Here is a 27,422-nt window from a genome sequence, read left to right as displayed (position 1 = left end):
ATGCATCAAAGGTGGAAGATTGCCTTAGCCGCCGTGGTAGCGCTGTTTATATGCACAGACGACACTGTAACAGGTATGTTAAACAACTTGATCAGAAAACATATACACGTCATGGGATCGTCTACCCTAACTCAAGATATTTTTTTCCACAAAAAAATAAACAGAAAGCTTCTAGAAAATAAGTACGTTCGATAAAAGAACTTCAAACTTCGTTGTATGTTAGATACTTATCTTTGATAGTAAGGATATAAACCTGTGCATAATAATGTGTTCCACGAGGGTTCGTCAAAAAGTTGTCCACAAGTGACGCTTTTAGGAATAGCGCAACGAGTCCTCTACTGGCGAGTACGCACCACCGATATACATAGAAATACAAAAATAGTATTTTTTTTATTGAATTTATCTATTTTTTACTCTGATCAATTTTCATACAGTATATAGTTGTATTCAACGCGATCTCGTGTCTATTTCTCTGTATCATTTTATCTGTCGCGTGAAAATCTGCCGAATCCGTTCTCTTGCCAAATACCAATCACTGTCTCGGATGAAACGTATTTCATGATTGATTGATTTCTCTTGGTGTTTTAGCACAATTAAGCACTGCGCCTAAATTGGGCCACCGTGACCATGTTTACTTATGTATTCTGTTATATGATTTATGCTGGGGATTTATCGTCCAGGTACAAACAAGGTCGACCACCTTGTGACATGCGTCCCTTATGATATTTGCCTCATGGCAGCTTATTACCAAATTGTCGTTTTACCCAATATCAATACTATTTATTACTATTTATTCCAGCCGTACATGGTTTTTAGGTCATGTTGTCGTGTATGCTACCATGGCAACACCCACCTATGTCAACAACGGTGCAGTAAGCGCACAGCATGTTAGATCGTGTTTTATTATTATACGGGTACGTTTACAGTACCTAAGCAACTTACAAGGACAGAGCGAGTGACTAGTGTGTGGTTAACTACTGTCATGGAAACAGATGAATAGATAAAATCAGATAAATTGTAAAATATCATCACAGAGTTGAAATTTACAAAAATGAAGTCGATTCTATCACACATCGACTGACAATAATGAATAACACTGAGTACTCCTACTAAAAAGTTGGCAGTCTGTCATTTTAAAACTCGTGGTCTTCGCTAAAAATCCTCTCACAAATCTAGCGTTTGGTTATCTGGTATTATATCAAATAATCCATTTTGAAACACAAGCATGCTATTCCTAGCAACAAATTTTGTTTTCAAAATAAATTACAGAATTATCACTTTTATATACAGATCACAAAAGTGTTGAAAAGTGTTTTCTGGCGTTAGTATTTACCAACAACCCAATTTGAATATTGATTTTATTTGAATATTGATTTTATTTGAATATTGATAAACGTCGGAGCGGCTTGGTGAGACACATATTTATTGAGGCTATCTAGAATCACAGCCATCTCAAAAAACAAAAATGATCTATGATTTTGAAAGAACATTTGTATCGTTTTTTTTGTCAATTTCAAAAATATTATACATACAAACAATACAAGACAACATTCAGCAGTGTAGTGCAATTATCATACATATATGACATATCACCATGCATTTGTTTACTTCTTTGTGAACACAAATGTAATTTGTGATCAGTTTTACATAAATCCCCGCCCCCCCAAAAAAACATTAAAAAAATGAAAAACGCAGCTGATGTTCTATTTAATGGGCCTCACATGCAGCTCATGCAGGCGAAGCGACGTAAATGCATAACCGGTCAAACAGATAATGTACTGTGAACATACTTTAGCCTGAGATATGGTTTACGTTTAAAGTGAGACGTCAGCTTGGACTTCGATCTTAGTGATAAAGAGTGAACTGTTTGACTGTCATGGTTATAATATCAATGTGTAAGGTGAGGTTCCATGCGATTTAAACAACTCGTGTAAAATACACTGGCATTCGAATACAGAGTGCGTGGCGATTATGTTACGCAAATGTACATTCTACACGCTCGTTGCCCACACACGACCATAAATGGCCAAACGTCAATCTTAAAATATAGTATAGTCCTGTTTGTACGACTGTGTGAACGGCGCCGATGCCCACCACGTGACTGCGACGCTTGTAGACGCTTATATGAATTATGCGATCAGAGGCGTCCTGTCACACTGATAATTTAGGGTGCATATTTGTGAAATCAAACTGATATGACACCTACATACATTCGACTCACCGGGCATCATAGACATGGATTATAACTGACGCAGTTTTAAAACACTTATTATCAATATAAATCGTTCTATGACGTCATTCGCACTGAAATTCTGTACACATTTAAGCAACATTTAGTGTTTGCTGACAAGATCAATCGCCGTTCACACGCATCAGATTGAGTCTCATACTCGCATCTATCGTATACTATCTTGTATTTCAGATAAGATTTCTAAAGTACATAATAACGAATGTTTTATTTCTTTTAACAACACTTCACACACCAAATCACACACCCTCCACTCCACTTCATCGTTGTTCCATACTGATGGGAAAACGTAGATGCATTGAAACAACAATTTTCGATTAAGTACCCACCCCCCCGAGTCCCTGTGAACGTTGTCTATTATATTGGTGGCCTGGTTTGTTCACAGCCCATTTGATACACCGAAGTAAAACATTCCACAATGAACAGTGGCGGAGGCACGGGAGGGGGTGTCCCCGCAAAATATGTGGGGGCATCGCCTCCCAAATCAAGCTGAAACCCTTTGTGCCAGAAAAATTTCCCTCAAAATGCAGGAAATAGGGTTTAAGAGGGTTTAGATTTCAAACATTTTCCGGCGGAACATGCCCCAGGACCCCCGAACTGTTAGCAGAAATCACCCAATGCACAATTTCGTGTTGCCGCCTCTGTGAAACACTAATTACGCATGTTATGAATTCATATGTGGCAATAAAAACAATTCAAACATCAATGAATATATACATGTAGAGTCTTAGTGTTGCATTATAGAAACGAATTACGGTTTTTATTTAGAAATACAATTTTACGAATACACGTATGGTGAGCATGGTAAGCTCTGTGATTTCTTCCAACGACGGTCATTGTCTCCCTGTAACACTTGTCCGAGCATCCTTTGACCAGCTCATCTCGGACCTGCGCCCTTCGCCTCCTTTGTCTCGTTGTTCGCATTCCAGGGTCATCGCGGTCGAGTGTGAGCTATGTGTAGCACACAACAGGTGTCTGTGTAAAGATTATTTATGGTTTAACCCGGCCAAGACCACCGCGCCCGTACAAAGGTGCCTTACTTCGCCACTGAATCCCATTGTCACCAATGCTGAAATGTCAGTTGTAGATGAAATGTGGTTACCACTACCACACCCCTTGATCCCTACCACACCCTTTGATGGACAAGATTAGCTACGAGCATTTTTTTGACATCGACGTAGGCGTGTTGACATGTTCGCATTACACATATCGAACCTACTTCAAATTTAATCGTTCTGTAGTAGGGGGTTGCCCGCACCGCGTGTGTACTTAAATACATTTAAAGAGAGTCAAGTATGAGATACTAGTACCATAAGTGAATTCTTTCAAACAAGGCAATACTTATACGTAAATGTAGTCCCACAGTATTATATTGAGTCGATGCAACAGCTGAAGATTCTACACACATTAAGAACCATTGTCTCTGCTCGACTACGTCCCCAAATCTGCCCCCACCCCTGGAACTGTGGTACATTGTCCTGTGCCTTGTGTTGTTTCCCGGGGATGAGAGTAAAAATCCTCTTAAAAGAATCTTAGCTGGCGTCGATGTTGGGCCATCATACTGATGTAAATGCCTTATAGGGTTACTGACAATGCCATTTGTGTATGGAAGCAAAATACATAACTCCCTTCCTCTCCATTAACCTTTATCCCGTATTTCAAAAACTGGATATCGAAGTTAGGGATAGGTTATTGGCGTGGAAAAAACTATCAAGCAGCTAGCTATTGTTTAGTAGTTAGTGTCCATATCCATAATACAACACAGAAGTAATTGCTTGGATATTTATATATATATATATATATATATATATATATATATATATACTCATATATTGGAGAACTCACACTAACAAATTATATCTAATCTGAAAAGCTGTGTATACAAATCTTGCAAGAATTTGGATGATTTCATGGTTATCCTAAGAAAAAATATATGTAAGTTTACTGATAGGCGAGAGGAACTCGAATTGTGGTTCAATGCAGTTAATTCGATCAAAAAGCGGTTTTCGAATATAGTTATATGCTGGACAAACTACCAGAAAATGAGTTTCATCTTCAACAGCATCTATACATATTTGGCAGGTTCTATTTTCCACTGGAGTTCCATAATATCTACCGGTCGCAATGTGTAACTTATGATTAGAGCACCGGAGTTTAGTTACATCAAAGTCCATGTTACTTCACGATCGGTTAGTTGGAGAATAAATTCTAGTTGAGTTTTTTTCTTTAGCGTTTGAAGTTGGTAACAACGCCTCCATTTCTCTCTTATAAATACATACGGTACAACTTGACGTTTCGAAGATAGATTCATTGACACATGTGTCCACGCGTAACTAATTGCGTTGTATTTTCAAATTTGTCAATACGGAAAAAAGAGTAAACATGAAGTAGTAAGTTAATGAGTGATATATACACATGTGCATTTCATAAGTGCAAAACTACATCACTGAACATGCCTCTTCTAGATGGAAGTTATACCGACGATTGAAAACAAAACAAGGGTCAGTTTCGTAACCTATTTTGATCCTCACTGACGTATAGCTACAGTATGAATGTACGTTCACAGTCAGTTTGTGTTTGGTTGTCATTCGTATATTCAGGTATATCTGTATCAAATATAAAATTTCCCACAATCGTGTTTTGGTCCTGTAAAAACTAACATCCGGGTATCCAAATTGGACATATTCTATCTCTAGTTGGTATGAATAAAAAATCGCAAAGATATAAATATACTGCTGTAACTAGGCAACGTATCCTTGGCTCCAGTAACATATGTTTGTATATATTTCAAATTAGTAGAGGCTTGCGTGTCCCCTTGTTGCGATGCCGACCATTACAACTGTGAATTTGTGATCCCCGAAATTGAAAGTCTATATAAAATTGTGAGTTTCCATCGTTTTTGTTTGTTAAATAATAATATTTGTAAAAGTACAATATCCGTCCTGTGCATCTGAAAGACTTGGTGAAACATATAACGAAATGGAGTATTGTAATCTAACCATCTGACTTTATAGATAGTTATAAATATTACAGGCTTGTTGTTAACGATGTTTCGACGAATGTCTTCTCTGGATTTATCTATCCAAATTATACAAAGTGACTAATTTGTTGACATTTCCCTAGACTCCATACATACATTGTAATCGAAACCCTTGAACCAGGCTAGCCGTCGCTGCGTAATATGTAGCTAACCCATAGCCCCGTTCTCATTCTAAAATACCGAATCTGTCGACAGTTTAATAATCACTCTATACTAGTTGAATTCTTTTCACATTTCTTTGTAAGTATAATGTTGAAATTCAGACAATGCGTTGTGAATGTGTTTTAATTATTATCAACAAAAAGGGGACTATAGTTTTGACAACAATCAATAAAGTATAAATTGAATAATAATAGGTGAACACAGTATTGATCAGAAGTTAAATATAAGCCACGTTTTGCAGCATAGTTATACGATCTAATGCCTTACAAGTTAATGTCCCAAAAGTTAACTCACACATAAAAACATTCGGTATACACAGGTATGTCACAGGAGATAATAAAATTGATAAATTAGTAAGGTGTGTGAAATTAGATTTCTAATTGATTAAATCTCTACTGACTCTATATCACCCAGAGACTTGAAATAAAGTGATGTAGTTTATTCTGTAGTTGAAATAAATGCATTTCTTATTTGAGCCAGTTACAGATTACGTGGCAGTGTAAATTAGGGTACAACGCTACAAAAAAGCTGATGATCACTCTCATTCATATGACACCCAAGAAAAAAACTAGTTACCGGATCTTCAGGAAAACGATTAACAACAATTTGATTAGAGGTATTGTTTCCGACAGTATACATTTTCTTATGTATTACTTTCAATCACGATGTAAACGGGGGGTGGTTGAGTTAGAATTAGTTAATGCCATGTACATGATCGCAACATTCTCCACATGTCTGAAACCAATTGTGACTTGTTGCTCTCACTTGATAACTATCATAAAATACAACGAGGACATACATGTACCATTGTCCGAAAAGTCGTAATTATTGTTTAGTCACACCATGTGTCTAATTTCCAACATCAAATATTAGTGTTGTTTCTTCGCCTTGCAAGTGTGGCTATTTTACTGTTAACAATATTATTCCAAACATTATTCTATATCTGGGATAATATGACAAATTTGTATGGCCAACGTCCACAAATGACGATATCTCATCGTCGACCGGGATCGAAACAGTCGAATTAAAGTAACATTTGTATTTCCACTAGAGGGCAATTGAAGTACATGTACTACGAGGTCACCTTGCGTGAAACAATGCTCCAATTCATCTTCTGGTTAACTTTATTAACATCGATGTTCGATGTGACAAATACTGAGTGTGAGACTAAGGAGGGGGCTACTTAAAATTCCTTTCAGATAACCCCTTTACATATCTTCACGGCAACTATCTGGAAAATCGAGGTTCGACTGGTTCATGTTGCCGTGTGCCGAGAATTGTGCGCGAAGTCTGCTGATGCTATATCGTGTTGACATGCGCACGGTGAGAGCCAGTGACTGTCTTTGCAAACAAGTTACAGCAACTTCAAACTCGCGAGGAAAATAACATGACTTAGAGCATGTTCACAAGCTGGGGGAGGTGGGTTCTCTGAATAAAATATGGTACGCAAGTAAAAAAACGCGTAAAAGGGGTGTTATTTAATTATTTGACGCGTATACACGCGTGTACTGTGTTTAGGGTCGAATATTTTAGATGTAACTTAGAATATAGTAATAAAGTGTGAAAAAGGGAATCTCATGAATTCATGTTACCTCAACTTGGAAACAGTATGATTTTAGTATGTATATATTTTAAGTTTGTGCACTTGAAAAGGGGTATAATTTCACAAAAATAAGTACGTGTTTAGCATGACTACCAGGTCTTGGAGTACGGGGGGGGGGGGGGGGGCTGTAACCAAACTTTTATATGCGTCACTACTTCGGAGGCTTTACGTTAATCTGTATTGGGCTTCCAATCAAATATATTGTAGATCAGCCTGTACCTTTCGTACGCATTGGTTCGAATCCATTCGTTTTCGCTAGCCGAGGACGTAATCAATTCTCTACAACCACAGAGCGTTACTGTGAATAACTCACGTGAATTGTCAATAAAAAGATTTACCTCAACACTTCTAATTTACTATGCGCTCATGTAACAAACCATGTCAGCGCTGGTTTAGTAGTAATTTATTTGATATTTACAATCTGCATTTATACAATGAGGGCTGTTATAGCGAGAGACCGATCGTAAAAATGGTCGAGGTCGCAAAGTCAAACAGATTATTGCGTGGAATGTTGCAATAATATGGCACAAAAGTTCAAGCGTGGGAACACTAACCTAATCAAACCCAGAACCAGGTTATTGTGTATAACTCTTTACGCGTGCCGTTTACTTTCGATTGATGTCAATCAACGTTGGAAAATTTGTCGGTAATCGCTTGGTAGGATTAGAAATGTGTGGCTTTTTTTAAGAATATGCGTATGGCCTAATGAGTGGTCATGTGGCAAAGAATGGCATGCAAATGAAGTTGAATGAAACGTGGGAGATTATGATAGTCGGACGCTATATTACGCATGTAAACCCTTGGACCATATTTTTTCTTATTACCCAAAGTTGACTTTAGTGTTCAAAGAGGTCAATTCATATACCTTTTTTTAACATGGCGTTCTATTGTTGTCAGTTATAACATTCACAGTATTGAATCAACATGTGGTTGTCATGACATTTTATGGTGATTGCCAAATTGTTTCACGTAATTTATCTGGGCATGCAAGTGACACGTGTTACAGTAGCGAGGTCACCCTGAGGGTCACAAATTCCACTGTAATCGTGTACGTACGTACCCTGCACAATAGAATAGTCAAACACTGTTTTATGTAATAATTTATTAACAATAAATAGACAATGTGGAACGATGTAATATAGTTTATCTTTAGTTGAAAATCTTGTTTGGCAACAAACATACCTGTATACGTTATATGATATACTGAAAGATACAGATGCGCACGCGTCCCGGATACGTACGTACATGTAATTAGCAGCGCATGCGCACTAGCATTTTGATTTCTCGTCGAACGAATCCTGTTGTGTGTGTATGTTTTCAAATTATAATAATATGCAAACATATATCAATCAAAACATTGTAGTACATTTTTAGGCACTTGACTTCTGTGGGATGTTTAACCGATTGTACCATTGAATTTGGAAAATATTACACAACAAGATAATTATTACAGTTGTTGTGACTAAGAAGTTGTTGAATCTGTGTTTTTTCACTTGCGTGTCAGCAAATGTAATGTAATTATGTAGGTTTTAAAGCGGGGGAGTCGTCACCTGCGCATGCGTCAGAAGGCCATAGCGTGTCATTGTTTATTAACAAGCGTCTACCCATTTGCCCTTGCGTTTTAAGCGTGTGTTGTTATCGTCGATTGGGACTCAATTCCCACGCGTGCGCAGGTGACGATCCTCCCGCTTTAAAAAAAATATTCTTAAATGTCATTTGTTGTGCTCAGTGAGTATGGTTCTGTTACTCCGATTTGGGCGAACAATGGCCGAATAGCATATTTACAAACATATCGATACAGAATTGAACAGCGGACAACAAGTTATTCCAACACATTTATCAAATATTATTCGTTTTCGAAATTCGCAACCAAACGGACGTGTATTTAAAAAAACAAGGTGATACAAACTACATGTAATGCTGATTAGTGTTTGTGTCCCTGTATGTTATAAAGTCGGGTGGTATCAGAGGTCAAAGGGTGTATTAAAAAAATAATAACAATTAATTATTATTCTGTCATCAGCCCAAGAAGAATGCGACTTTAATTACACGTCCTCAGCTGGATCATTTACATCACCGAAGTACCCGGATGACTACCCACCCGATGCTGATTGTACATACATATTCCAAATCCCGGATGCTATTAATATTCGATTCACTTTAAATTATTTTGTAACCGAATACAAAATCGATATTTTGGAATATGGATCGGGAATCGTGGTAGGTGAAAACAAGATTGGTGAGATCCACGGATCCCAATTCGAGCCTGAACACGAAGACGACGTCCCTCAACCGGACGAACCGATTGATATCGAAGGGAACGAAGCGTGGTTTCACTTTACTTCAGATTATAACATAGAGTACAGTGGTTTCCACATAACATATAGAGCTAACTGTAAGTTTTTATTGAGTTTCTTTTTTTTTCTTCTTCAAAGAATGCACAAAATTCTGTGTTTGTATAACGCATCGTTACTGCATACATAAATCATCTCTACCATGTCCGTAACTAAATGTTGGGAGACTTTCAATTTTTCGAACATCTCAGACGGTAATTAAACACCGTGGGCACGTACCTAGGGTTACAATATTATTATTATTATTATTATTATTATTATTATTATTATTATTATTATTATTATTATTATTATTATTATTATTATTATTATTATTATTATTATTATTATTATTATTATTATTATTATTATTATTATTATTATTATCAACTTATAATGATATTTTGTTCATCAACATTACAGTCGAGTGCCCTGCCGACTGGGATGAGAGTGACATTGACAATGAATGCTACAAATACGTGGATCGTCCATTGTCATGGAGGGACGCCAGACGAGAATGTTTCAATATCGACAATTCTAGTGACTTGGTCGTGGTACTAAACGAACAGGAAAATGAATGGTTGAGGGAAAAATATGACGCCACATTGTCATGGTGGATGGGTAATCGTCTCTCTATATTTGTTGCCAATTATTGGGATCAGTGTTATTTTTTTTGGACTCCGGTACTCGAGTAAATGATTCATTTCATTTGATGTTGCGGTCGCGGACGTTTGTATTTTTCTATTTTTATTTATCAAATGAAGCTTAGTTGTCTTGTTAAAATGTTGTGTTTCACAAATTTGTTTGTCATAAATAAGATTATTATTATTGACTCATTGTTGTTCATGAAGCTAGAAATGTTCAATCCATATTTAGGCTTATCATACGCATACGGTGTTACAATGTACTGTCAGGTGCTACTTTTGAGGTGCGTGACTCTGAATCTTGCCTGAATGACCTGAACGCCCTCTACGGTGACAACGAGCCCAACTTTGTAAGGCAGATCAAATGACAGTGCAGTGTACTCTGACATCAATGTTCCTTCACCGCGGGATGCATTGATGAAAAATATGCATTTGTACCTTCCTATAGGATATTCTGACAGATCAACGGAAGGGTTGTGGAGATGGGTTGATTGTTCCTATCCCACTGATTGGCAGAAGGACAACTGGCATCAGGATGAACCAGATGGCGAAGAAGAGGACTGTGGTATGATGGTACTCGACGGGGAATATGCAGATGAAATCTGTAGTAGTCGACATACGTTTGTATGTCACCTTCATCCAAAAGGTATGTCAGTGTTATTTAACGTATTAATTAAAGAGACTTAACTTTGAATTCGATAACCTTGAGTATTTGAATAATGACCCGTACGCATGCGCTTCGAATTCCCCGTACGTATAATAAAGTCCAGGGGAACAAATTAATCAGGTTGCCAAATTATCGAGTTCAATACCACTCATCCAGGTGAACTCAACTGACCGTCACTCAAACAGTTGACAAATGACGGATTAGCCATAAGATGATTTGTTTCACACTATGTCATATAAGAACATTGCGATCGCCAATGAAACTTTCAAGACTATATACGGAATTGCGAAAACTAAATTTCTTCACCAAGTCAAACAAGACAGTCATTTAACCCTATATATTTTCAAAATATACCTTATTGCGTTTTTGTTTCAAATGTGTATGCGCCGGGGATACCCCGTGTCATTGTATGAATCAAGTGCATTGTAATTGTCAAGTGCATGTTTATCAAATAACGTGGACACCCATGTATGGAAATACATGTACTAGAAGGTCCAGAAGTGACAATCGTGAAGTATGATCAGTGAGATATATCGATATTACTATCATTCACTATTATTTCCCTGCATAGCGTATACACCTGAAGATATGAATCCCGAGAACGTGGAGGCGGTTGGCATAGCAACGGATATGGTTCATGTGACCTGGTACGCGTCGTTTTTCAACTGTGAAGTGATGGGGTACCACGTAAAATATCGAGTATTTGGTCGGATAGGAAGCTTCGATGTCTTCGACGCCCCCGGTGGTGAAACGGAAGACGTCATACTGACTCACTTAGAGTCGTCCACATGGTATGAAGTGTACGTTGCGGCGTATACAAGCTACGGAGAGCTGGACAATGTTGGACCCGAGTATGCGCTAACTCATCGAGGTATCGTGTTTGTGTCTTGTTTATCTAAAACTGTGAAATATTCGCAATTATCGATATTCCTATTATTCATAACTAGCTATAATCTGACTAAGTGAAACCGTTTTGTTTCTAGTATACAAGCCTATTATTCCCGTGATCCCTCCCGACAAGCCGTGTGGTGGAAGATACATGGCCAAAAACGACTCCATTCTTCGGATTCTTTCTCCGAATTATCCCGAACATTATGACAATTTAGAGGTAGGTTACGATGTTGTCCGCGCCACGATTTCGAGATCGCGTAATAAACTGTTCTCACAAATGTGTGTGTATATGAAGGGGAATGGAAATTCAATGAATAGTCGCTGAAACCCTTTGTGTCAGCAAAATTTACCCCTCAAAATGCAGGAAATAGCGTTTCAGAGGGTCGAGATTTCAAAATTGTTAAGGAGAGCATGCCCCGGACCCCTTAGTAAGGTTGCACCTTCGGCGCGAGGAATTTTGAACATTCATTATTCAATTTCCATCGCGAACTTTTAGGCGAAAATAGGCGGACGAATAATAAAATGTATCGCATAACTCAATGTGTAAACAATGTATTAATACGCGTCTCTATTAATTACTGCAGTATTGTGAGTGGTTCGTGGTGGCAAGTTCCGAAGATAAAGTTGTCACCGTCTTCATCAGGGACTTCAGTACGGAGAACGTCTTCGATGTTTTGAAAATTGGTGAAGGACTGAATTCAGATGACCCTTCTACGACGGTGCATGTCTTGTCTGGTGACGGGTACCCATGGCGTTATTGGTCGTCGTCTGGTCCTGAGATATGGCTTAGATTCACCAGCGACTTCGCCCTCACAAGGAGAGGGTTTTATTTAGAGATTGAAGAGACAGGAGTGGGTAGGTTTCGCTGTGACCCAGTTTCTACACACGCCCTCTCGCTACTTTTAAAAATTGAAAGTGAAAACGGTGTAAAGCGCCCTCAAACGATTCATCGGCAGCACGAGTTAATATCCGTACATGCATTTTAGGATTGAACACGTATTTAAAACGAAATACATTTATGAAGTTAAAATCGCCTTTGGTACTATTTGACGATTCTTTGTGATGCTCGTTTTTGTAGCTCACCTCGCAATAGCACGCCCAAGCGATAGGACGCGGACCACATATACATTTGTTTTTAAGCCCCCTGTCACTGTTCAATGGTGTGTCGTGTCAGTCTGGCCTAATTTGTACTAAGCATGGACAAACAAATACCAATCTATCACTTTTACAGATCTGCCGACGCCAAGGCCGGAACCGGAAGTGCCTCCGGGGATAAACTTAGACTGTGGAGGGAATGTCACTGTGTACCAAGACTCGGAATACGAAGTAATAACCTCTCCTAATTACCCCGACAACTACGATAACGACTTATATTGTGTATGGAAAGTAGCCACAGAACCAGGGAGGAGATTATATATTACTGTAATTGAGTTCGAGACCGAATTTTGCCACGACTGGGTCGAGCTTGGTGGCGGTTTAGATCAGACCGATCTGTCGACAAGTCAACTGCGAGCTTCCGGTAGCGTCACCAACGACACCTACGAGACAGTCGGAGAGTACGCCTGGATCACGTTCACGACTGATTACTCAGTTACGTATCGAGGTTTTGAACTTCGAATAGAATCAATCGGTGACCCCGGTAAGTATACCGACGATGAATTTAGCCCGTCATTTATAAGTGCTTTTGTTGCAACACATTTTGCGGAAACTGGGCATCATCTGGCAAAACCTACGTACTGCCACCTAGCTCCTCCTTACATGTAAAATGCGTATTGGAGGGTTGAGCCACTAGCCTAGTTATATAAGAGGGTGGACCGCTAAACGTTTTCGTGTGAACAGCATCCAATACAGTCTTTGGTGTGAATTTCGTTCCGTCCCGATTTACTAAAAAGATTGTTTCATCCAGTCATGTATGTCCATGTATGTCTTCACGTGTTCCGATCGTTGTCAATATTTGTATACGTAGGTCATAGTTTACTTGCCAACATGAAAATCTCTGCGTGTGTGTCAAAAGTTCTCGCGGCAAGAACACCTCAGACATAGTCGTTGAATATATTATTATATCGCTGTGTACGTTAATTTCGCAAATATATTTATATTTGTGCAGAGGGACTGATTTGGCTCATCTTTCAAAAAATAAATAAATAAAAAAATTGTCATATCTGACTTGCCGTTGAGATATACATGTAATATGTCCTTGGTTTGTATTCAGCCTGCATGAGCTGTTATATATTTACACAGCACCATGTACAGATACTAGTGACATACTAGTACACTGTAAGTCGTGTTCAGGCCTCAGAGGTGAATTTGAGCATGGGCTGTCCTATGATACCAACTGTCAGTGACTTTGTCTTCATTATGAAAATGTCTAGCGGTTTACAGTATGTAAACACTATTAATAGAGGACATCAATTAATGGGACAGTGTTTGCACTGCTGCAAACACATTTGTAAGTATATGTGCATGTGACCAACACTAATTACAGTTATTGTATACTGAATTATTAAAATACTACTGGTACTCGTTAAAGATCATGGCCACATCTATGCCATTTATATGCAAGTACAGGCGCTTATAGTAATTATGGTATTGGTATCCCATGATTCCATGGTACAATCTCTAGGATTGAAAACTTTCCATTAAAACAATAGTGTATTATTGTAGTTAATTTGTTCAATGTATTTTCACTGATTTCAGAGTGCGGTGAACTCAATTTAGTGATCCAAGATGATGGACCAGTGGATATCTACTCACCCAACTACGATTCTCATTATAATAACAATGATTTATGTAAATGGACTATCAGCACTGAATCTACTATGCCGATACTCATGGTCATTACTGACTTCCAAACAGAGACAAACTATGATTGGTTGGAGATTGGCAGCGGTACTGACCCACTGGACAGTGATTCTCTCCTGTATCGACTAACCGGGCGCAATGTGGCCGGAACATTCTTGACCAATAGTAATGAGGTGTGGGTGGTGTGGACATCGGACAATTCAGTTACTGACACTGGCTTCCATGTCACATTCTTTCAAGGTAATTCAGATTGCATTGTACACTATTTTAGCTTTTACCTATTGTTGACTTGGTAAATCAGTGAATAATAAAATCATGTGAAAATTTCTTTTTAATTTGTATGTGATTTGTGACAAATAAGTGAATGTGATCACAGCAAAAGTTTATTCTAGCTGAAATAGAGAAAATCAACTGCTTCAAAATTAATAATATCAAGGATTTATAAGATGATGGTATGTACTCGTAGGTGTGTGATATAAGATAAAAATCTCACAAGAATTGAAAATAGCAAGACAAACCTACATTTCTAAAATTCTAATGCAAATTACTTATTAGTCTATGGAGGAATTGATTGGTGTTCATCTTAGTTCACATTTAATATTTTTCTTGTTCATTTGCTGCGTAATACATGTATTTTGGAATGCTGTGATGTTCTGGCTCAAATCTGTTCACACAATTGGACATTTCCATGCATCCACTACATTTTGCAATGCTACAGTATCAGTTGACATTACATTACAAAGACATTACCCGTTTAATAAAACATACAAGACCCTGAATTAATACAATGCTTTTTCTTTAGATGAATTATGTGGAGGAAATGTTTATGGTAACCCTGGCAACCTCTCATCACCGGCTTATCCCAATCATTACCCGCACGGCAGTGACTGTAAATGGAATATTCATGTTCCGGGGGCAAGCAGGATCAGGATAACTTTTCATGTGTTTGAAGTGGAGAGTAACTATGACTACCTGTACATAGGAGAAGGGGGCACAGTAGAGACTGGATTACAAGTATTTGTGAGTATAATGTGATAATAATAAACAAAAGAATTTAAAAAATCTACCACAAGGTGGTGCTGTATTGTGGTTACATATTTATATTACCGGTATGTTCACTGTCATTTATCAACTACTTTTTTGTTTTCAAACTAAAACATGCATTTCTGCACTAAACTGCTAAATGTTTGCGAAAAATGTTAGGGGTTCTGGAGATACCATCTCATTTTAGTATTTGAATGGAACTTTGAGGAAAATTTTCTTAAACTTATTACTGATTTTGACAGCAATTAACTGGATCGGAAATTCCTAAAGAGATTATACTGAATGGTGAGGAAGGATGGGCATGGTTTACATCTGACAATACACGCAGCTTTAATGGATTTTTCTTCACATATGAAGCATTCACTGATGGTAAGGTTCTCACAGAGTGGACAGTCTCTGAGACTGACAAATACCTTTGTTACATTTTAGTAGTGACTTTCTGTTTGTCATTGTGTCATTTGACTTAATATGTGATGTGATGTGGCAGGTCATGTGACTTGGCTTTTCAGTGTGTCATGTGATGTGGCAGGTCATGTGACTAGGCTTATACGTGGATGTGAGTATAGCGATATCATTACTGTAAACCTCAATATTATAGGTCTTGAAATACTGACATTCACTACAAATGTTCACTGTGGTACAAAACAATGAATCATTCAGACATTTTCTTGAATTTTGTGAAAATTCAAATAAACAATTACTTTTAGAAAAATTGAATTTTCTGTGAAAAAATCAGTCACAGACTGTAATGAATGTATTGGATATTGTGGCACAATTCCCCTAAGTAAGGACATTTCCTAAATAAGGAAATATTTCTTATAAAACTTTTTGATTCCCTCTGGATAATATTTTTTAATAACAATTTTACTAGACACTAAAATTACAAATATTTCTCTATTGAAATCATGTTAACCTTTGACCTACGTTGACCTTCCATATCTACTGGTACTCCATTCACAGAATATGTTCCTGGCAAGTTTTGTAGTGACGAAGACATGATGCTGAAACCAGGCTCCACGCTCTACATACAATCACCCAATTACCCAGGTGACTACTACAGCAACTCTGAGTGCCTGTGGAAAGTCAGAACAGAATCTGGTTTATCCATAACGATCAACTTCCGAGATTTCCAGACTGAGAAAGGATTTGATTGGTTGGACATCGGTGATGGTGATGATGCGACTGATTTGACGAGTCGTATAAGACACGAGTCTGGGCATATTGTCCCGATACCCGTCTATGTTGAAGACGATAATGTTTGGATTAAATTCACTAGCGACGATACAATCAACTATCGAGGATTTCTGCTGATGATAGTAGAGAGAAATGACAGTGAGTAGTGTATACCCTTCAGATTAATGGCGCCCTCTAGTGACAAAACTTTTGTATGATGTAGAAACAACATTTGTTTCGTGAAAAGTAAAGCAGTAGAATTTAGCTAATTTGTCGAAATAAAGCATTTTTAGTGACTATAGATCAAAACAAAAATAATATATGAACTGCTTTTTATAGATATACACATCTACATCATTAAAGCACTTCACCTATAGAGGGCGCTATATAACTTTTTGGTAAGGTGTGCAAGGAATACAACACTTCTTGGGAGTGTAGAATTGTTTTGAATCAGTTGAAGAATACTTATCTATGGACGTATTAACAAATATATTATTGAACAAAAACATTTAATCAGCATTTGGCTTTATGTTTCCTTAACAAATTGTTTGGATGTCAAGTTTAATAAGTTTAAACCCATTTCTCAATTTTATATAGTTTTAAGCCATATTCTTGATGGCTACTCCCATTTTGGTAAATATCGGTAAAATAATCACATTTATTTTCTTATCACGTGTACGCCAGCTGACTGTGTCTCATACTCGTTTCTTTATTCTCAGCTGACACATCAGAACCCAAACCTGACCCTGGAGTGACCCCTTCACCTCCCCCACCATGTGGAGATGACATAATAGTCCCAGAAGATGGCATTGTGAATATTACATCACCGAACTATCCTGAAGACTACGATAACAATCTGAACTGTGAATGGACTATTCGATCTACGACTGGGAGGCGAATCAGAGTTACATTTCAGGATTTTGAATCAGAGAAGAGGTAAACAGATTTTACAGACACAAATGACATTCTGAGGACTGTCTATATACAGTACAGGCCGAGCATAACTAAACTTTCAATTAGTTCTCAGCTGGTATTGTTCAGTTTTTCACCCACATAAATTTGTTCCATTGTTCTCTCCCTGTGTATCCCTATATATGTATGCCACCTAATTTGCATAATAATACTATATAATTTATATAATTATGTATTTTGTAACAGTAGCAATAAGGCCTGGGGATTTCATTTGTTTATATACCGGGTAGTTATTGTTGATCAGGGTAAATAATAAATAGTTTCACAATTAATTTTTGGAATTAATTGATAAAACTATATTTTAACTCAATTTTGTTAATAGGAATGACTATTTAGAGATCGGTAATGGTGATGATGTGAGTGACAAGTCAAGTCGGTTTATGTTTGTCACTGGTAGTGACTATCCTCATCCATTTACGACATATACTGACGAGATGTGGATGAGATTTGTATCTGATCAGTCAATCGTCAGACGAGGATTCCACGTTGTCTTGGCAGAGGATACATGTGAGTATTTGGGTTATTAAGTCATATTAAAGTGTTTTTCAGACTTTGGGATAAAGATCCACCCATGTGTCTGATGTCTTTGGGTGGTTGCATGTGTGCAAAGACAAGATTGGTTTTACTGTTGGGTTTCTAAGCATAATGGGAGGGATTGAAGATTGTTGTCAATATGCTAAAGAGGGCGCACTACAACTATAGAAATATGTTCACTTTATACAGACATTTAACTGTTTTTCAGCATGTGTATCTAACATTGTCATACAACCTGGAGAAAATACACAGATTACATCTCCTGGTTTTCCTTACCCCTATGACAATGACTTGTTTTGTCAATGGAATATTTCATCTGAATCCGGTGGGAATATTAGAGTTAATATTCTTGTCTTTGATACAGGTAAGTTCCATTCTAAATAGAATTTGGGTTTTGTTTTGGGTTGCCATATTTTTTATTCGTTTATTGTGTTTTATGTTCAGACAGTAAAATTGTAAAATGTATTTAACAAAGGCAAATAAAGTGACAGTCATTTACTATCAAAATATTGTATACCACATAATTTTCCAACTTTTAATTTAATTACAAAAGATTTGTCACTCACAAAGTTAAAGTATTATATGTTAATGGCTCAACTTATTTTATAAGGGATAATAGTTTTAAATGATTTATCAGCCAATCCAACTTTTACTTGCACTTACCAATTTGTTTTTCTTCTTTTGAAAAAGAAAAACTCTATGACTGGGTTGACATTGGTTCTGGGTTTGACTCAACCGATTTGAGAACACGTCTACTACATGTGTCAGGAAGTCTTGACCTAACAGAGGGTAGTACTTTTAACACTGGCAGTAGTGAATTGTGGATGACATTTACAACTGATCCTGACAACGGCGGATACTATTTAGGTTTTAACATGTGGTTTACTGATGGTGAGTAATTCTTTATTTCTGAGTCTGCAGCCTGAGCTGTAGTGACTTGATATTTGTATGTAATATGCATGTTTGAGATAGGGAGGCAGAGAGGGATAGCATCTTCCTCATCCAATGGCATCATGGCAGTTCAATATATTTCCCCAACCTCAGTAAAATCACGAAAGATCATTGATGGTGGAATGTTAATTATGAATGAGAGAAGGTGGATAAATTGTATACACTAATAAAAGCAGTCTGTGCTATAAACCAAGTCACCAAGGATGTGGTAGATATTTTTCTCATTGTAAACTATTAATTAACATATTTAAATTCATTCATCTGTGGAGGCTTATGTATTTATGTTTTAAATGGGCTCCCAAATAATGCTGGATGTCCTAAAAGACAAACAGACAGGTCATTAAATTTGGACAAATCATCAATTGTGGCTGCAAATTATTAAAACCTGTTGCCACTATTCTTAAATTAATACAAATTCATGCAATTGTAATTACAGATGGGTGTGTGACTGAATATATTGATGACACATACGGTCAGATCACATCACCGCTGTATAACAGTTTTTACCCGCACAATTCAGACTGTGTCTGGATCATTGATTACAAGGAAGGATGGGAAATTCATCTAACTTTTAATGATTTTGAACTTGAAGAGCATTATGATAAGTTACTGGTGGGAAGTGGTACTGATCCAAATTCAGACGAGTTCACAGTAAGTATAAGGAACAGTTTTTATGGATTTTAGAAATGTACATGTGTGTATTTTTCTTATTTTTGATCTAATGTACAAAGTGAATTTGGAGCCCGATGAAGCTTTTAGCAAGACAATGCATGTGGGGGAGGGCCAGTTAATGTACTGGGGTGTGTCATCCGTGAAAGTGCTATTAAATGCTGTTCATGTTAGACATTTCATCACGTGCTGAGTGTCAATGCCAAGTTTGTGTGTGTGAACAGTCAAGACTGAGTTGGCATGTATCAGAAACTCACCACGTGCTGTCACATTCTGAGATGAGCGAACTGAAAGTGTGGTGTGAGCTTTTAACACGCTCTGCGGTGAACTGAAGATATACATGTATTCCAGTTTTCTAGGACAGCTACTGTAAAATAACAGTATCCCACCAAGGTTTGACAAGTACCCCTGTGTACATTTTTGAACTGTACAAATCACTGTGATGGCTTCAATACCAACAATCTTAAACAAAATGAGTGACGAACTTTTTAGGCGACGCAAATTTATGCTCCAATTGGTTTCTTCTTGCAATGCTATATGAAATCGACATGAAGAAATAACTGTTCTTTGAATTCTTCTTTGCTGTTTCTTTGCACGATAATTAATAATAAATAATATAACAGCAAATAGCGATTACAAACATGCATATCATCTGCTATGTTTGTGTTAACATATTGACGAATGAGCGCGACACAAGCCAAATAGGTCCCAAAGTGGGTCCAGTTTACCATGAATGCATGTTTTGTAATCTCTTTGCAATTATTTAGCACATGCCAAGATCTCATAGCGTGAACGTAGCTAATTGTAAGTTAGTTATCAGTACCGGTACTATTATAATATGATTTCAGACAGTCTACTTCAATGTACATCTGACCTTGACCCAATTATATGTATGTTTACTAAATTAAATTTGTACATAATTTATATGGTATACCAGGCCAACATTCATAAAATTGCCTAAGCATGTAGAAATAATACAGGAAATATCAAAGAGCTCCAAGGCAAACTAATTTGGAAAGCAATTCCTGGATGTTTCCTATTTGCACTATTAGAGTTAGTTTATATATATCTGCAATTTTGATCTCATGTGCAATACTATTGGAAATGCTCTTCTAATAGAACAAATATGGTGGGCAGCAAAGGCAAATTTTGTCACTTCCTTTCACTCTCTTCTAATGTTACATTTTGATTTTCAATCTAGGTATTCACGGGCACAATAGAAACTGGTACCCAGTATGTAATGAATTCACACCAAGCTTGGTTTCGATTGAAATCTGATTGGACGATATCAGACACTGGCTTTGATATCACATACTCTGTCCAATGTAAGTCATCTCATATTAAGCAATTCATTTACATAACAGCAATTCTTTAAAAAATGATCTCACTGAATCCATTATTGTACAAGTCACTTTGATTCCTTCAAAGTGAAGGGACATGATTGGTCTACTGCTGTATCACATAATACAGCAATATACATATATTGTATTGTATAACCTTGAATTCATAACACAATCATGCATGACTGATTTCATTTCTATTTTTTCTAAATTTGACAGGTCCAATAGGATATGAGCCTGGTTACGATGACAACTGTTACAAATTTGTTGATGATGATCCACTACCGTGGGAGGATGCAAGAAAACTGTGTGAGGAGACCCAAGATGGTGACCTCGTAGTCATCAACGATGACGGTGAAATGAACTATGTGCTGTCAATGGTGGGAGAATCAGCGGTAGTCTGGATAGGTATGTATCATGTTCAGCTGCACTTTGTAAAGCAGAGCAGTGAATAAAAGACTGATTAGTTATGATGCATATGTGCAGTTTCCAGATTGATTGCTGTGTCATAGGACAGTCAAAACCTGTGTTAGTGATCACCTCTATATAAAGACCACCTGCCTATGGTGACCATTGTTAGGCAGTCCCAAGACATAACGTGTATAAAAACCACCTGTCTTAAGTGACCACCCTTTCAGAAATATTTTTGCAGATTCACCTTAGTTTAGAGATCAAAATAATAATTAACATTCTATTTATGAAGCAATTTTTAATTTTCTCAAATCAAATAAATTTGATTACGATCAGCCAGGATAAATGTGTTTTTGTTGCAACACTACCATCTTTTTATGTCAACTGTTGGCAAGTTGGTGATCCATTAAAAATAATAATTAACAATAATAACCTTCATATAAAGACCACTTGTTTATAAAGACCATTTTAGTGAAGTCCTTTAGGTGGCTGCTATACACAGGTCTGACAAAATAAACTTCCAGACAGCACTGTTAAGAGTTAGTACATGCATTAGGTTCTGGTGAGTTAGTTACATACCCTGGTACTTTGAGTTTATTAGGATGATGTTCAAAGATAATATGGTGACGTTTACCATACCACATTAGGAGTGTTATTTTTCGCTAAATGTCACACTTGTGAATAATATGAACTACAATGTATGGTCATGTGATAATATACTTTATTGCAGGATACTCTGATCGAGGTATTGAGGGTGATTGGCGATGGGTGGATTGTTCGAAACCTACGTCATGGCATCTCAGTCAATGGGCCAATGGAGAACCAAGCAACAACACTGGAGAAGACTGCGGTTTCTCCAGCAATGGTTTGTTCTATGATGAACTGTGCTCAATTCGACATGGCTTTGTGTGTGAAATTATTACAAATAAAAGTAAGCACTGCTATATGTATATTTGTATCTTTCATACCTTTTCTACCATTACCATGTTTAATCAAGATCCACTTACGATGAAGTACAATGAGGTATGCAGAATACATAAAAAATTCACCAAAACCTTCCTAAACCAAACCCAACAGTTATAGTGTAAACAGGAAACCTCTCTAAACTGAACACTAACATCTTCATTGTCCTGCTTGTGTACAAGACTTCTACATGCTGATTACCTCTTGTGAAATGTAGTTGTTCACATATAATTATAGTCGTCTGTTTTTATAATTAACCCTTTGAGCCCTAAATTCAATAAAGCTAGATAAATTTTGCAGGTATGTCAGTCAAAGACATGTTCAGATCTGGCTTTTCTGACAGCTGGTCAAAAAAAATCTGTTCGCAATGATGTAGTAGGTATTCCTCTCTTTTTGCACATAACTACTCACACCAATTACCTTTCTAATGACATATAAAATTATTTGAAAAGACATTTGAAAAATCTTTTCTATTTTCTATTATTCCAACCCAGATTACACTGATGATGACCAGAACGTTCAGAGCGTAGATGCAGACGCCATATCAACATCAGAAATTGACGTATGGTGGGAGGTTTCACCAGTTAACTGTGACGTACTGGGTTATAAAGTCAAGTACCATCGTACTGACTACGTCGGTGGTGTCTGGGTCATGGACGTCCCTGGTGCTGACACATCCTCAGCTAGACTGCAGCATCTGGAGTCCTCTACATGGTACATGATGCATGTTGCTGCCTATACGCATCGTAGTGTGTTGGATTATGTACCAGGTTATCCTGTGCAGACACATCAAGGTAATGAATGGGGACCGTATAATGTACTGACAGTATTTAAGATAGTCAGAAAAAAGTGAACATTTCAGTTGGGTTCATGAGGTATGGCTTTAAAGACTATCTTAAACCACATGTCATTTCAAATTGGTCGTTTATCTTTGTTTTTATTGGTGGGTGTACATTTCCTGTTTGTTTGTTTGTCCTTCCTTGCATACAGTCTTCACGCATACACAATTTACATTGTAGCATACAATCACTGCTATGTAGTAATCTAAAAGTCAATGAAAAATCCCTTGACTTAAACTATATTGATATTAGCATCATACAGCTATGCTTTTCCTGGAATAGTTGCCATGGTGAAGAATAAATTTATGTGAATTCATGTGCACGTCATTGTTGTAACTGATTGTTGGACAACAGACACAAACAGATTATATCTGGTTTTCTTTAGAAATCTCTGAAAGTTATTATTTTTTTTCCATTGCAACCAGATAAGGCCGAAGTGTCAGTTCGTTTTGTGTGGCACTTAAATTATTCATGAATTTTCTGTTTCCAGTTATCAAACCAAGACCACCGCCCACTGACCCAGGTAAAGACTGCGGAGGTGAATATACAGCTAAGAATGGTTCACTACTCAGGATTATATCTCCCAACTATCCAGACAGATATGATAGAAATGAAGTGAGTATTAAACGTCTATCACAATTATTGTTTAGAGCATCTAGAGGGTGCTATTCTGCAAAGCTTTCACATTCATTTTCCATAGGCAAAGCACTGAGAATTGTTAATTACTGTCTCATCTGGGTTCATCATAGCAATGTTTCACTTTTATCCAATCACATACAATAATATTGTTTTCTGTATTTGGCCTCTAGCCTTTTCACCACCAGTTCTTTCTTTTCATCACAAATTCACAAAATAGTCCCATTTATAGTCTACACTTTTTTTCAAATGATTGAGACCATAACAACCACATTTTTGAGTAAAAAACTGTTGGCCTCAAAATGAGGGTTCATTACGAGAAGAAAAAAAGTGTAGACAAATTTGGGCGAGGAAGTCCGGTGGTGAAAAGGCTAGGGGGTGTTAATCTGCAAAGCTCTGACATGCAGTTTGTATATATTCACAGCACTGTGAGTGGTTGATTACTGCTTCATCTGGGTCTATCATTGCTGTGTATCTTAGAGACTTCTCTACAGAAAGATGGTTTGATTATTTAGACATCGGTGAAGGCACTGATAACACTGATCTAGATACCAGAGTACACCATCTATCAGGTTTCTTCAAACCATGGGATTATTGGAACTCGGACACCAGTGAGTTGTGGATGACATTCACAAGTGACCTTACTTTCCATCGAAGAGGATTTCTAATAGAATTTGAAGAGATTTTTGTTGGTAAGAAAATAAACAAACATCATCTTTCCACTGTCACCACCTTTCTGTTCATCGTCCAAAATGTCAACATACTCCCTCACGAACGTGTGTAGGATTCCACTGAAATGCCTCTAAAGCATGCGTCCAATCAGAGTTGGCGTAACATTTCACAACTAGTCATAAACAGAATGTAGTTTTGTGCTTGCGGATCATCGATCATTTTTGTCTCCGCTACATTCTTCTGATGATATCTATTGCTAATATAGTTATATCTTTCTTATTCCTTAGAACTGCCTGAGCCAAAACCTTTACCAACCGAACCAATAGACGAGGAGATATGTGGAGGAAATGTTTCCATACCTATTGGCGGGTCAGCAACTATATTATCACCAAACTATCCTGAGAACTACGAGAATGATTTGTCATGTGTGTGGCATGTGATGTCTGAGAGTGGCAAACGCATTAATGTAAAGTTTGTTGATTTTGAGACCGAATACTGCCATGACCTGCTAGTATTAGGTGATGGACACAATGAAACTGACCTGACAACGAGTCAGCTGACTTTATCTGGATCCCTGTTCCCCGAGCCATTTGATTCGGACGGAGACAAAATGTGGTTGACTTTCACTACAGACTATTCCATCACAGCACGCGGATTTGAACTAAATCTGACAGAAATTGATGACAATGGTATGTGATAATACAAAAACAAACTCTGATGTTTAAAGCGGGAGGGTCGTCACCTGTGTATGCATGGGAGTCCCAATTGACGATAACAACACACGCTAAAATCGCAAAGGCTCATGGGTAGACGCTTGTTTGTAAACAATGGCATGCTATGGCCATCTGACGCATGTGCAGGTGACGACTCCCCTCGCTTTAATAATAGTGGTGTTCATCGTGATACTCTGTGTTCAGTGTGGGTCTCATGCGATGTAAACAAAGCATTGTTTATTTTATACAAAATTTGAATAGATTTGTAATATTGTAAAAGAAGTTAGAAATGGTTAAGCATGTTCATTTAAAAATAGCATGAAATGTTCACACATGCATGATGTCTATGACATTTCCTGCCATAAATAAATATGTATTTAGATTCTGTATTTTATTGTTTACTAACTGTAAGGTTGATTGGTAATATGTCCATATAAATATTTATATATGTTATATAATTATATGTTATATATTGCAATTTATCATACTTTCATGCAATAATAAAATTTGACGATGCAAATTTAATAGTTTTTTGTTTTTCTCTTTCATAGATATTGAATGTGGTGGTACATTGACTATCACAGAAGATGGTCTCCATAGTGTTACCATAGTATCACCTAACTACCCTGACGACTATAATCACAATGACTACTGTCTGTGGACCATCAATCTAGACGAAGCATTATCTGACCAACACATCTTAGCAGTTGTTGATGACTTCGAGACTGAAAAAGGTTATGATTGGCTTGAGATTGGTTCCGGCTCCGATCATCTGGAGTTTTCGACTCTTCTTTATCGTCTTTCTGGGTCCGTTGATGGATCATATGCAACTCACAACAATGCATTATGGGTACTGTGGACCACTGATCAAAGTGTGAGCAAAGAAGGATATTCAATTCAGTTTGTAGCAGGTAATTAATTAATCACTGATGGTGTCAAGTTTATCAAATGTAGTGATTATGCCCTCTGGAGAAATATTTAAACTTTCCAATGGCATGAACTGCAACAATTCAGAGTCATACACATGTATATGCATTCATCCCCAATTTAAATTGCTTTTCTTGACATACAACCATGTATGCCACTGATATTATTATGAAGAATTAAGTCATGCCATTACATGCATTTACTTTTTGAAATGACATGGGAGCTAAAAATGGCTCTCCTGAACACAGTGATACAAGTGATAAGGAAAGCTATGCTGTTAAAATCCTCTTCAAAGTAGTATTTTTAAGTGGAAGGCAAGTACTGTAAAACATATCTTTTTAGCCAGCACGTTACTTTAGATTCTGTTTCTCATGCCTTAGTTCAAATTCACTAATTTAAAAATTGCATGTAGCTATTTCAAAGTTCCGTCATGTTATTTTGATTAAAATAATTAATGCACATTATACAGCATGCAAAAATACACACAGTAATAAACAGACATTTAGAATTTAGAATTGTGATGTTGTAAATCATTACAACTGCTAATAAATGATGTAGTAGAGTTTGGGTGAGAAATGTGCTGTATGGTAGTGGTTGATACAAAGCAGTACTGTTAAATCATGGCTTGACTTAAAAATTTATATCTACTGATTTCATTATTTATTTCAATTCATTTACAGTTGATCCATGTGGTGACCACTATACTGAGATATCCGGGAACATCACATCTCCTGGATATCCACAGATGGAGTATCCTCATGGAAGTGATTGCACTTGGAAAATCAGTGTTGAAAACAACATGTCAATATTGATATCGTTTTCCCAGTTTGCTCTGGAACTAGATTACGATTATGTCCGGATTGGGGAAGGATTGATTCCTAACAACTACCAGTACTATGTAAGTATAGTCTTCTGGGCATAGACACAATTATTGTGTTTTCAATGTTTAATTTACATTTTTTTAAGTCATTTTTCATATGATGTCCATTTTCTCAGAATAATAGCCATTGGTGGAAAAGGTGACAGAATTTCTTGTAGCTGTGACATTTTCAGAATGAGTTCCTTTTATCCTCAAGCATTTCCCAATTTAATTGTATACTATCTCTCCTACGGTAACCTATTATAGTTATCTAGGGGGCATTTCCAATTGAACTGGGGGCTTGGAGTGAGGGTTATAGTTAGTATTAG

The 27,422-nt window shown here is 37.1% G+C and overlaps 1 protein-coding gene across 1 annotated transcript; it reads left to right on the top strand.

The window, feature by feature from the left end:
- On the top strand, positions 1–27,156 carry LOC144361142 (cubilin-like). The gene is made up of 26 exons (XM_085504032.1): positions 1–73; positions 9,077–9,448; positions 9,810–10,007; positions 10,479–10,676; positions 11,269–11,568; positions 11,681–11,805; positions 12,173–12,443; positions 12,820–13,227; positions 14,286–14,630; positions 15,193–15,410; positions 15,677–15,803; positions 16,395–16,766; positions 17,327–17,543; positions 17,902–18,086; positions 18,322–18,477; positions 18,804–19,004; positions 19,501–19,715; positions 20,935–21,058; positions 21,293–21,481; positions 22,215–22,415; positions 22,942–23,241; positions 23,777–23,901; positions 24,347–24,614; positions 24,882–25,283; positions 25,859–26,218; positions 26,915–27,156. Exons 1-26 carry the CDS (start codon positions 1–3, stop codon positions 27,154–27,156), a joined length of 6,192 nt encoding a protein of 2,063 aa, XP_085360158.1.
- Positions 27,157–27,422: the final 266 nt, after the last annotated feature.

This window comes from Saccoglossus kowalevskii, chromosome 9, assembly GCF_978046115.1.
Source record: "Saccoglossus kowalevskii chromosome 9, keSacKowa6.1, whole genome shotgun sequence".
Taxonomy (NCBI): domain Eukaryota; kingdom Metazoa; phylum Hemichordata; class Enteropneusta; family Harrimaniidae; genus Saccoglossus; species Saccoglossus kowalevskii.
The sequence above is the reverse complement of the archived record's forward strand: the minus strand, read 5'-3'. Positions and strand labels throughout refer to the sequence as shown.

Excerpts from the sequence above, each read along its gene's own strand:
- LOC144361142 (XM_085504032.1), top strand. The coding sequence starts at position 1 with ATGCATCAAAGGTGGAAGATTGCCTTAGCCGCCGTGGTAGCGCTGTTT. Across the intron at positions 15,411-15,676 it reads AGACTGGATTACAAGTATTT|CAATTAACTGGATCGGAAAT; the intron begins GTGAGTATAATG and ends TGATTTTGACAG. Across the intron at positions 23,242-23,776 it reads TCCTGTGCAGACACATCAAG|TTATCAAACCAAGACCACCG; the intron begins GTAATGAATGGG and ends TTCTGTTTCCAG.